The 12,807-nt window shown below is 41.3% G+C and overlaps 1 protein-coding gene across 1 annotated transcript in view; it reads left to right on the forward strand.

Annotated features, from left to right (window-relative positions):
* Positions 1-12,807, forward strand: part of CNTN5 (contactin 5) — a 354,084-nt gene that overhangs the window by 143,258 nt on the left and 198,019 nt on the right. Inside the window, exon 6 of the mRNA XM_081951235.1 lies at positions 11,718-11,921. Coding sequence (XP_081807361.1) covers positions 11,718-11,921 — 204 coding nt within the window. The remainder of the gene's footprint in view (positions 1-11,717; positions 11,922-12,807) is intronic.

Below are 12,807 nucleotides of genomic sequence, written 5' to 3' on the forward strand. Positions count from 1 at the left end.
CCAAAGAGTGTCTCAAGTCCAGCTTACTATACATGTGAGATCCTTTGCTATTATCAGTGGCAACACACATAGAGCCTGGAATGCTCTACCTGATTCTGTTGTTACATCCTCAAACCCCCACAGCTTCAACCTTAAATTGTCTACCATGGACCTCACTTTATTCCTAAGAGGTCCATAAAGAGGGCATGCATAAGCGCACCAGCGTGCCTACCGTCCCTTTCCTATTTTCCAGTGGTGGGTTCCAGATCCCGTCACAACTGGTATGCTGTGATGTGGCTGGGCGTCCACCACAGGCACCCATGCTGCGCATGCATGTGCACCCACCACCTGCGACACTCCAGCTGCTCGGCGGAGGTCGCACAGGCGCCGTATGCTGCATGAGCAAGGGCAAAAGACCCGGTTGGCTTAAATACAGGTAAGAAACGAGGGTGGGCAGGTGGGCCCTCCGAAGCACCATTCTGGTTCGGTGGCCACTGCTCCCAGCAGCCACCGGTATGCCCATACCAGGGCGTACCGGCCTGAACCCACCACTGCTACTGTCCCCCATTTACTTGTATTCATTTCCTTTGTTCATGTCCATGTTCATACTTATACCTGCTATCCTGTATATGTTAGCTCATTCTAAGACTGAACTTCTGAATTGCTCAAATGTAGGTGACCCTTGAAAGAATCGTTTGGGTTGTTCTGTGAGAGATTAGACCTATGCAAAGCTTCAAAGGAATGCTTCACTTCAATGATGTTTTGAGGAAGCAATTCTTTCAGTTCAATTTGTGAGCAAGGTGTCCACATTCAAAAGCAGTTTTCCTTTGTCATCCATTGTTGGCATCTTCTAGCACTTCCATACTTGGAAAAGACTTCTGCACTTGTTACTTAAATAATGGGCAAAGCCAACAGAATGAATCAAGCTACCTCACTGATGCAAACTGTAAGTGTCCTTCCCCACACAGAATTCCAGTTTTCAGATTCAGATTAACAGAGTTGGAAGGGACCTTATAGGTCATCCAGTCCAATCCCACACTCAAGCAGGAGACCCTACTCCATTTCTGACAACTGGCAGTCCAGTCTCTTCTTGAAAGTCTCGAGTGATGAAGCCCCCACAACTTCCAAAGTCAACTTCTGTTCCATTGGTTGGTTGATTGTTCTCACTGTCAGAAAGTTCATCCTTATTTCTAGGTTGAATCTCTCCTTGGTCAGTTTCCATCCATTATTCCTTGTCTGGCCTTCAGGTGCTTTGGGAAATAGCTTGACCCTTTCCTCTCTGTGGCAGCCCCTCAAATATTGGAAGACTGCTATCATGTCTCCCCTGGTCTTTTTCTTCACTAGACTAGCCATGCCCAGTTCCTGTAACTGTTCTTCATAAGCTTTAGTCTCCAGTCCCCTAATCATCCTTGTTGCTCTTCTCTGCACTTTTTCTAGAGTCTCAATATCTTTCTTATAATGTGGTGACCAAAACTGGATGCAGTACTCTAGGTGTGGTCTTACTAGGGCTTTATAGAGTTTTATTCTTACGCTTGGTTGAGATCATTGCTATTGCTGCACCATTTTGAACACTGCTGGTAGCAGGATTCCATTCCTTCAGATTTGCAACCAGCCAGTCTTCCATTGAGGACTTATATGTTGAATGGCTCTGGAAGAGGGCTGAGAAAGTATCTACAGACTCCTCATATCCAGGACATAATCTATTTAAACCTCTCCCCTCAGGACACCACTAAAAGGTGTTGCATACCAAAGCAACCAAACACAAAGATAGTTTCTTCCCCCCCCCCATGCCATCACTCTCCTAAACTCCTAACTCCCACAGCACTGTGAATATACTACCCATGTAGTAGGCTATATCGTTATTATCCTTGTCATCTTCTCATCTTTCTCATCCTTCTCACCTCACGTCTTTCCTACTACCTTCTCCGATTGGTATATTATGATTTATCAATTATTGTTTGTATCTTATGATTTGTGATTGTATCCTATTATTTATGGTCTATGGCTGGGATGGCAAACTTATGGCACGTGTTCCCAAAGTGGCACATAAAAACATGTCATGCGCCACCTTGACTGTTTGTCTTCCGGGTTTTGGGCGCGCATACGTGCATGATGATCAGCTGTCCTTCACGCATGCATCAGTGCTGAAAGTTGGTTTGTGCATGCGTGCCAGCCAGCTGATTGTCGGTTGTGCATGTGGACCAGAACCCGGTCGTTTGGCTTTTCTGGAGTGTGATCCATTTGTGCACGTGGCAGTGCCGAAAACTGGTGTGTGCATGTTTGCTGGCCAGCCGATTGTCAGGCGTGCATGTGCGCTACAACCCAGAAGTTCAGCTTTTCCTGGAGTGTGGCCCCAACAAGTGTGTGATGTTCCCATGCATCCTTTTCAGTGCCAAAAAGTTTCACCATCACTAGTCTATGACTCTGTTTATTTGTACGTACACTGAGAGCTGGTGCACAGAGACAAATTCCTTGTGTTTTCAATCACACTTGGCTAATAAAGAATACTGTTCTGTTCTGTTCCATCCATCAGAACATCTTTTGTGAGAGGACTGGGGCAACTGGCAATTTCTCTGGCTTCTGCAAATCCTTTCCCCTCAACCTCTGCCCTAATGATTTAGGAAGGGACACCTAGAACATATTGAGAGGGAGAGGAGACAAGGAGAAAACTCTTATTCCCCAAATGAAGAGCTACTTATGGCTGTGGACTTTTCATTCAGCAGTTTCCAGAATTTTTGAAGTTGCATGAGATATCTGTATGAGAAGTGATGAAACTTTAATGTAGAGAGTCAGATATTTAGAGAGGCAGAGAAACCAGACTTGGGAAATGTGACCTAAATACCTCTAGCACGTGAATGCTCCTTGGCTTTCAAAGCAGTTTTTCCCACTGTGAAAACCTTCTTAATGTTATATGGTGTCCCCTTAGACCTTATCTCTGCAGGCTAAACATATCCAGCTCTTTCAACCACAATACATAAAAAAATGCTGATACTGGAACCCATGCTACCTATCTATGGAGACCAACCTTTTTAAAATGTGGCATCTAGGATTGCATTCTTTCTTGTTACAATATTTATCCTACACCCTTAGGGTTACCAAAGCTCATGAGGTTGATAATACTCTTCCACCCCCCCCCCTGTTTTGAATCTCTTTCCAGCTGAAAGAAATGTGCCCCCTTAGATTTATGGATTCTATGTTTACTATCCTTTGAACTAGGATAGCAAATGGGGAGAGGGGGCATTCTGTGATAGTCACAAAGCCATTCAATTCTTAAGTGCCGAATCAGCTTTTTTTCACAAGTCTACCACGTTAACTCATCTTTGGTAGCTCTGTGCAAAGTAGCAAGAGAGAAAGAAATCCCAAAGATTTATCACAGTAATTAAAGTTGAATAAAGGCAAAGACACAGTCTGTGGTTTTATTTGGGCAGGTATGTATGTGATAGATCAAGAACAACGAAGAGCTCAAAAGGAAGCAATTTCATTTCTAGGTAATAAATAGATGGTATCACCTCCTCCTACGTGGAATATTCCAGCGCAACAAATAAATTGCTTTCATTAAAGACTTGCATGGAGGATTAATGAATATTGATAATAAGCTGTATGTGAAAATATACCATTTACTCTACACAGAAGGGAGTATGGATATATGGGGCATAAAAAAAAACATTAAATCCTTTAACTTCTACTGTAGGTGTCTCCCTGGTTTTGGAATGTGATGTGCAGGTTTTTGGACTCAGAAAAATAAATGTTTTTTCACAAAAGGAATCTACAGTTTGCATCAAAAAGAGCTGGGCTCCTAATTTGTATTTGTATTTATTAGTTTGTCAAACATGTACAAACATATATATATATAAACATGGACATGAACGAAAGAAATGAATAGAAATGAATGGGGACAGTAGGACAGGGACGGTCAGCATACTGGTGTGCTTATGCATGTCCCCTTTACATCTTAGGAATGGGATGAGGTCCACGGTAGACAGTTTGAGGTTGAAGCTATGAGGATTAGAGGCAGTGGTAGGTTTCAAAATTTTTTAGAACCTCTTCTTTAGGTGTGGCCTGCTTTGTGGGAGTGGCTTGCTGGCCATGTGACTGGGTGGGAGTGGCTTGCCAGCCATGTGACTGGGTGGGCGTGGCCAACTTGTAAAATGTAGTGAAACTCACTTAACAACGCTCTTGCTTAGCAACCAAAATGTTGGCTGAGGAACTCTGGCATTGGAGCATGCAAGTCTTAAAAGCTGTCAAGTTACAAGACCCTTGCACCCCTAACCCTTTAGAAAAAAAACCAGGGGAGTTCAAACTTGACATCTTTAAGACTTGTGGACTTCAACTCCCAGAATTCCTCCTCTCGCTCTTCAGCTTGATGATGTGCGGACGGGCGGGTTGAGGGAGCTGGAACCAGTTCTAAACGGTACTGTAGATTTGTGGAACCTCTTCTATAGAATAAGTTAGAACTGGCAGGAACCCACCCCTGGTTAGAGGATGTAATAATGGAGTCAGGTAGAGCATTTCAGGCGTTGACCACTCTGTTGCTGAAGTTGTATTTTCTGCAATCGAGTTTGGAATGGTTTACCTTGAGTTTGCATTGATTGTTTGCTTGTGTATTATTGAAGTTGAAGCTGAAGAAGTCGTTGACAGATAAGCCATTGTAACAGACAATTTTGTGTACTGGGCTTAGCAGCCGGTGCAGTTCCAGATTGTCCATTTATTATACTGTAGTTTGAGGCATGGTGATGGACAAGGATTCACGCACACTTCTCCCTTCCGTTAGGAACCTTATAAAGCTGATCAATCACTTTCTAAATTTCAGTAGATCTTTATACTCTAATGCTTCCAAAAGAAAGCTAAATGCTGGTGCCTTAATCACTTCCACACCCAAAAATTGTAAATAGCAAGGTTAATTGGGAGGTAATGGTTCCATCATAGCATTCCACGAGGATGCCAATTTACAATTAATTCTATCATTCAGGATTTTTTCCCTCCTACATTTCTTATTACACTGTGGTATGCTAGATAAGTTGCACATTAAAGATTCCTTTCTGACATCTATATTTGTGGCTTTGGGTGGAGACCATTGTGCGATCTGTGCTAATTTGTTGGCACCTCTTTGAGATTAGAAATCTAACAAATAGCTGTCAAAATATAATATACTGGTTGATAAACAAGGTTTGCCCAGGTATTTATTTATAGGGAGAAATGTCTGGATGAAACATAATTACTAATGTTGGATTTTCCCCCTTATCAGAGGGAGCCCCCTTGTGGAGTACTGTGAATCATTGCCATGGCAACTTCACTGGCTGCACAGTAGAAGGCAGTATAGTAGAAGCCATTTTAAGGCACAACAGGCTGTATCATAACAGAACACACATCCCGAGGGATTTTAGGGGTGTCTTACCCCCACAGTATTTGTTTCCAGAGAGTAAGTCATCTATGTACCAAGTTTGCTCAATTGCTCAAGGTATGTATGTATGTATGTATGTATGTATGTATGTATGTATGTATATACAGTAGCTGGATATTTCTTGAAACGAAAAGAAAATAAGCTTATGCTCCATGAAACTGTTGTAACAGAATCTTAAAAGTCTTCCCTGTTTTTATGTTTAAGAAAACTAGGGAGGGTTAAATCTGAGACACTTCTTCAAATTACATTTCTACCCCGATTCAGATTTCTCTTGTCTGATCATTGTCTTGGTTGCAGCCAGCTCTACCCCTTATTCCTCAAGGTTATTCTTTCTGGCCATTACAGATAATTAATGTCTCCATCCAAGGCTGGACAAGCAAAACATTTTGTGTTTTTGAAGAGTAGCAGTGGATTTTTCTATTATAGAACTAACCTTGACATTTCTATATTTAGAGTCAGAAGTGACAAGTCTGTCAGGGAACTGGAGTGAGGCTGCCTGAGAGCTAATATTGGGTGTTAAAAGTTCAGCAACATGGAAACATCAGGAGGAGATGAGATAATAGAATTGGAAAATATGAATATGAAGGTGGATTGGAAATCTTTATGATAGCTGTAGAAAAAGACAGTCTTTCACAGCCTCTATCAGTTCTCTCCTTTCTTATTGTTTTTCCAGCTGTAAGGAACTGCAGGCAGAATATGGAGAGAAGAAGGCCTCTGGATCAGCATGGGGGTACATGTTAGACCTAGGTGTAATATATAGTCATCCCGAACAAGATTTCTGCTTCAAATCCTGAAGAGCTGCTAATAGTATTGAGAATATTAATTTACTTGAAGGGTGGGCTTGTGTATTGGGGGACCCTAGTGATGACAAATGACATCCATTGTGAAAGTATTTAATGTATGATTGTCAGTTATCAATGACATCATTTGTGATTCAGAAATTTTATTAATTTTAACAAAGCATAAAATACAAAAATATAAAGAAAGATGAAGGTAAAATAGGGGAGGGAAAGGGAAAGAGACAAAAGTAGAGGGTAGAGAAGGGAAAGGAGAAAAAAAGCATTGACTTTCAACTCATTTTGGTGTCAGAGTTTGTTGCAGAAGTCACATCCAGAAAGCACACACAGATAACTGATTCAGCAGGATTCATTATCTTCTTTATATACATAATAAAACATGAGTAAATGTACAATACAAATAGTGGATTCTCCAATGTGGTAGTAGTTACAGGCAAAACACAGGCAGAGGAGAGATTTGTTTTCCGTTTCAAATTCAGAGAGCAGACTAGATTAGTTCTCTTGCACAGACTCAGAGCTACATAGGTAAGCCACGCCCAGGCTCCGAGCCATCTGGCATGGCTCTCAGTCACCAAATAGTTCCCATTGGCTGATCCAGTGGCCATGCCTATACATTGGCTGACCTTGTTACCATATCCTATTCCAGCCAATGGCTGATCTGTTGCTATGTCCTATTCCAGTTCATGAATATTCTGACAAAAAAATGATCATAACATGAAATCTCAAGTTTTTACTTTTATAGAATAGTATGTAGTAGCCATTTCTATAACACCAAACCAATCTAACCAGCAAAACCCAAAATCAAAGTTCCATTGTTTTCTACCTCAAGCACAAAGTCCAAGAGCAGTTTCCAAGTAGAAACAAAATTAAATGTGTTCTTTTCTTTAATCAAAATAGTCAATTTAGTCATTTCTGCTAACTCTATCAACTTTTGCAGCCATTCATGAATTGTGTCCTTCCATCAGCATGTACAACATTCAAGTTCCCCAAAGTTTTTCTAAGTTCTTTATCCATTAGACCTAAAAGAAAAATCTTTGGTTTTATCTTTATGTTCACTTTAAGAATCTTCTTTATTAAGATATGAATTCTACTCCAATATTTGTTTGGTTTATCTTATGCCCACTGTGAATGATAAAAAGTTCTTTCTTTACATTTACAATGACATCATTTAATCATCTCCTTAATAATATCTTCAACAGCCTACAATCAGCTGCAGATCTCTAGCATCCTGGCATGTATACATTTAGCCATACATGATCTTTTTAGCTCATGTCACCCTAAATGTAGGGGAGAGAGAGGGAACATAGGTTCTCATTTCTTCCCCTGTGAGAAGGAGGAGGAGAAAGTGCAGGAATTGGGAATATTTAGTTTAATGAAGGCAAGGGACTTGGGGAGACTTGATAGCAGTGTACCAATATCTAAGGGCTGCCACAAAGAAGAGGGATTCAACCTATTCTCCATAGAACCTGAAAGCAGCACAAGAAGCAATGGGTGGAAAGTAATGAAGGAGAAAACCAATCTATTGTGGTCCTCCAGCGGCCAGCAGACTGGCAGCAGATTCGGACAGTGAGGAGGTTGGGGAGGAACATGGGCCAGTCCTGGAGTCTGGGGAAGGCTCTGATGAGTGCCCTGCATCAGAGGCAGAGATGGGACCAGGGCCGCCAGTTATTAGCTGCCTTTGGAGTCGGGGCAGAAGAACAGCTGGTGGGGCAGAAGAACAGCTGGAGCCTGTTCCCAATGTGCATGCACAGAGCTGCCAGGAGAAGGGAACAGCTAAGGAACAAGGGCTGACTTGGGAGTAAAGCCGCAGGTGGATGGAGAATGGCCCCTCCCATAGGGAATAAAGAGGAGCGAAAGGGGAGGAGAGTTTGCAGGAGACAATTAGTTTGCTTAATTAGTGTGAAGATTTGTTCATGACTCTTAGAGACTCCTTGCCAGGTATTTTCTGGTAAAGGTAAAGGTGAAAAGTTGGAAGATATTGGCCTGGCAGCTCTCCAAGCCTGATAAGGTCTGTGGTTGTAAATTCACTCTTGAAAGACTGTTTGCTGGGACTCTACTAGATGTGAATGAGAGGAATTCACATTAGCTTAATAAAAAGGGGTTTCTTGGGACAAGGAGTCTGCTTCGTGATTTTTGTGAAGCCTCGGTCAGAACACAACCTAGAACTATGGAGAAATTTCCTGACAATTAGAAATCAGTGGAACAGCTTGCCACCAGTGCTGTGGGTACTCCAACACTGGTGGTTTTTAAGAAGACATTGGACAGCCATTTGTCTGAAATGGTATAGATCTGCTGCCTAATCAGGGATTGGACTAGAAGACCTCCAAGTTCCCTTCCATCTCTGTTATTCTGATAAAGTCTTCTGGGAGATCGAACAGGAGAAATGAATGACTGTCAAGTAAAAATAGATGCTAAGCAGTGTTAGATGCTTGAATTTATGGATATGAGGAAAAAGCTGGGAAGACCACGAGTAATATTTACAAAGAAAAATGGGGGGGAGAGAAATTGGAGGGGAAGACAAAGAACAATTCTAGCTCTCCCAGATGATTTTGAGGGGAATGTTAAAGAAAGAGAAAGAAATAAGATGTGGGAAGAAAATGCCAGAGACAGAAGGTCACCTAGTCAGTACAATGAGATGTAGATCTATCTGTGCGATCGCTGAGAGACAACAAGGATTTGATGGCACATAATTAATCAATCAATAGCTCTCCTTTATATTTACTCAACTCTCCAAGTTGCATACATATACAATAGGTAATTGGACAAAATTGCTTAGCCAGAATCAAACTTCTAGTTTAAGTAGAATTGAGAGAGATGGAAACTTGCTTTGGAGGAATTTATTTTATCTAACCGTAAATAAATCTCAGCTTGGTGTTCGTCAGAAAATAAGGTTAAAATTAAAAGTTGCTTTACTGTGCTTATAAACACACACACACACACACACACACACACACACTGTACACAAAGAGAAAGAGAGAGAATCATACCCCATGGATCTGCAAAAGCTTCTGATCATATTACTATGTAAGTTACTACTCACTACATAAATATTAGTTACAATATTTGTATGATTGTATGAGGTGTTTGTCCTCATCTTGCTATCACTGAGATGTGTTATGGCGGCCTATGGATAGAGAGGGTTTTTTTAGACATCCTTTCCAGTATTTCTCAACCACAGCAAGGCTGGGGAATTCTGGGAGTTGAAGTCGGCCATCTTAAACTTGCTGAAGTTGGGAAATACTGCTTAGGCTATTTATTCCAAAGAACAGCATTACTTTCCCCTGCTTTTATGAGTTATGTCTTTGTTCACATGACCCTCTGATCGCTAGCCAACCTATTTTGGCCCAGTACATTGAGCAAACTTAGCGGTGTCAGCGGTGGGCTTCACATTTTGTTATCACCGGTTCACCACATACACACCCGCTTGCTTCATGCACCCACTTGCTTTGCTCATGTGCCCAGCCTTACGCCCATGTGCCCGGCCTCAAAAACATGCCTCAATAGGACGGCATAGAGATGGGGCAGGTGGGAGAGCCCACTTGAAATTTCTGCTACCAGTTCAGGCGAACTGGTCCGAACCGGCTGAATACCACCTCTGGTTATTGTGCACAGTCAGAAAGCTGAATTAACCGAATGAACCATTATCATCAAGATGAAGAGTAATTGTGCATGGCAACCTGCTTTATTCCCATTTTTTTTTAGTGTTGAAAGTAAAGGGTATATTATTAGTTCGTCCTTTTCATTTCTGATGGGTTGCAGGTAGCTCCAGTGATAGGAGAAAAAAATTCTGAGGTCGTTTGTGCCTAATTTTTGGGAGGGGTTTAAAAAGTTATAAATGAAGAGGTAAACTTCTTCCATGCCTATCTTTAACCATGACTCACTATGTTTCCACTGCCAGTTTTTCATGGCAAAATGATTGAATTTACAAAATATTATTTTAGAACAATATTAGGTGGGGTAGGGAGTGGTGATAGTAAGAATAAAGGAATTGCCTCTTAGAGGTCTCACATTTTTTATTCCTAGCCTTAATTGTTCTGAATAAATAAGGATGGGAAATCTAAAACCTAAACCCCAATCCCAACCCCTAACCGCAACCCCAAGCCCAAGCCCAAGCCCAAGCCCTAACCCCAAGCCCTAACCCCTAACCCCTAACCCCTAACCCTAAACCTAAACCTAAACCCTATACCCTGTACCCTATACCCTATATCCCATACCCTAACCCTAACTATAATTTATTTCTGAATAAATAAAGATGAGAAAAATTGCACCACTCTTGATAACATAATCTCAAGAAGGGCAGAGAACTGCAAATTGCTTAGTCCTTCTTTCAGGTCTGGAAATATGAGGTGCATTTTGCTTTTCTGTCATCTCCGGGAACTAAAATTAAATACGGTGGTTTCATATGGCATTTAACATACGGTATAATATATTTCCAGGTGCTGTTCAGCAAAAGTCCATGCAATGTTAATACTAATTACGTATTTGGCATATTTTATTGCTTCTTATTCAGCATAGCTCAGTGATGAGTAATAAATTTCTCCACAACTAATCTTAAATTGTCGAGTTTTAATTCCTCACATTAGGAGTTAGTCAGATTGTAGAACATTGGAATCAATTGGAGATCTTGTTCAGCACGAAAATCCTTTATATCTACATGTGCTGAAAATATTTACCCATAGCTAAGCATGCATGTTTTCCTAATGCATTAAAAATAATAATGATAAATAAACAAATGTCTTTGTAAAAAAAAAAGCTGCCCCATAATCACTGAACATCTGCCTTGGTCCATGGAGAAAAGTAATGAAGTTAGATATATTCCCTTTTTAAAAAAAATAATCTATTATTAAAAAAAAAAAAGTTGGACATGGTGCAACCGTCCTGGTGTTATCTCCGCCATACAAAACTAAAGTGTAACACAAATATCTTATGTATTCCGCATACATTACTAATTATATACACATATTTAACCCCTTATCAACATTACATTTACATAATATAATACATACAGTATATTACATCTTCTTCCGATCTATACATCCTTGTTCCTTTCTGTTCTGACTTCTAGTCCTCAAATCCAACCATTGGTAAAATCTATTCCAAATCTCATACTATTCTATCTGTCCTTTTTGAATTCCAGCATTAGTCTACCATATTCTGCACCATCTAATATTTTCTTTATTGTTTCCCTTTCTAGAGGTATGTTCTCACTCTTCCATTGCTGGGCATAAACTATTCTCGCTGCTGTTATGATATGTAATGTTAAATATGTTAACCCTTTACTTGGACCTTCTTTTATAATTCCTAACAAGAATAGTTCTGGTTTAAATTCCAATTTCTCTCCCGTCATTTCTTCCAACCACATTTGACTCTTTTGTCAGTAGTCTTTTACCTTTCTACATCTCCACCACATGTGGTGGTAGGTGCCCCGTATCTGGTCACATTTCCAGCAATTCCCTTTTTCAAACATATGTGATTTGCTCTCTTGAGTTCAGTGCTCTTGCCACAAAGAGATTCAAAGTATCCGTCTCTTTATTTTACAGAGATCATCTATAGCTGGGTATTTAATGCGTTCCCCTCCTTTGTGGCAGAAGACAGCAGGCGTTTCATCTCCCAGGAAACAGGCAACCTCTATATATCCAAGGTGCAGCCATCAGATGTTGGGAGTTATATCTGCCTCGTGAAGAACAGAGTGACAAATGCCAGGGTTCTTAGTCCTCCAACTCCATTAACACTTCGAACGGATGGTAAGTTAGTTGCTTCTCAACATCGAAATGTATTGGAGGAGGGGGGAAGCTGTGTAGAAGTATAAGGATTGTTGTCTGTTCTGATCCCCCTCTTCGTACACCAAAGCACTCCAAGACAAGAATTACTGCTAGACGATTTATTCACAGTAAATTAACATGCTGACTAGACCTTGGCAGCAATCCAGACTTCCAAGATAAGAAACAGGCGAGAGCTTCTCCAGCGTTGATAATTAAGTTGAATCCTGCAACCAGCCTCCAGGAAGTCCCTCCTTTTATACAATCTTGAGAGGAGCCTAATTACAACCACCTGGGTCCAATTATCTTCTGTATCTGCATAGTTGTTCTCTATGTCTATCAGCCCTTCGTTGCTGAGCATCCAGGACTAACTCCCTTGTCTCCTCCCTACTGCTCCAAGGCATGATGTCAGGAGCATACTCCCTTTGGCTTTCACCGCTGCTCCATGCCTCAGGCGCCTCCTGGTGGCCAACCAACCTCTCTGATCCCTGCTCAGAGTTGGAACCCTGTCCAGGGTCCTCCACATCTTCCAGAGCCGACTCATCAGGCCCCTCGCTGTCGGAGTCTGGTTGCAGCTCCAACGGCTCCTGCTGGATCACAACAGTTGTCTATGGAGATTCTCAATCAGCCAGGTCACGGTTGTCCAAAGGACAACTTGTTCTGACCTAGGCTTCCTGATAAAGCATAACTCAAACACTTCATCCCAAAAACCCTCTTTTATTTAAATGGCTGTGAATTATGGTCATTCACAGCCCGTAATGATTCCCAAACAGTCTGTGAAGAGTCCGACAGATGTCTGCCACAGTCTTTTAGGATAATGCTGATAAGCATCCACCTTTATCTCCCTTGAAACGCTGCCAGAGACCTAATT

This window comes from Natrix helvetica (genome assembly GCF_964273705.1).
Source record: "Natrix helvetica genome assembly, chromosome: 4".
NCBI classification, from domain to species: domain Eukaryota; kingdom Metazoa; phylum Chordata; class Lepidosauria; order Squamata; family Natricidae; genus Natrix; species Natrix helvetica.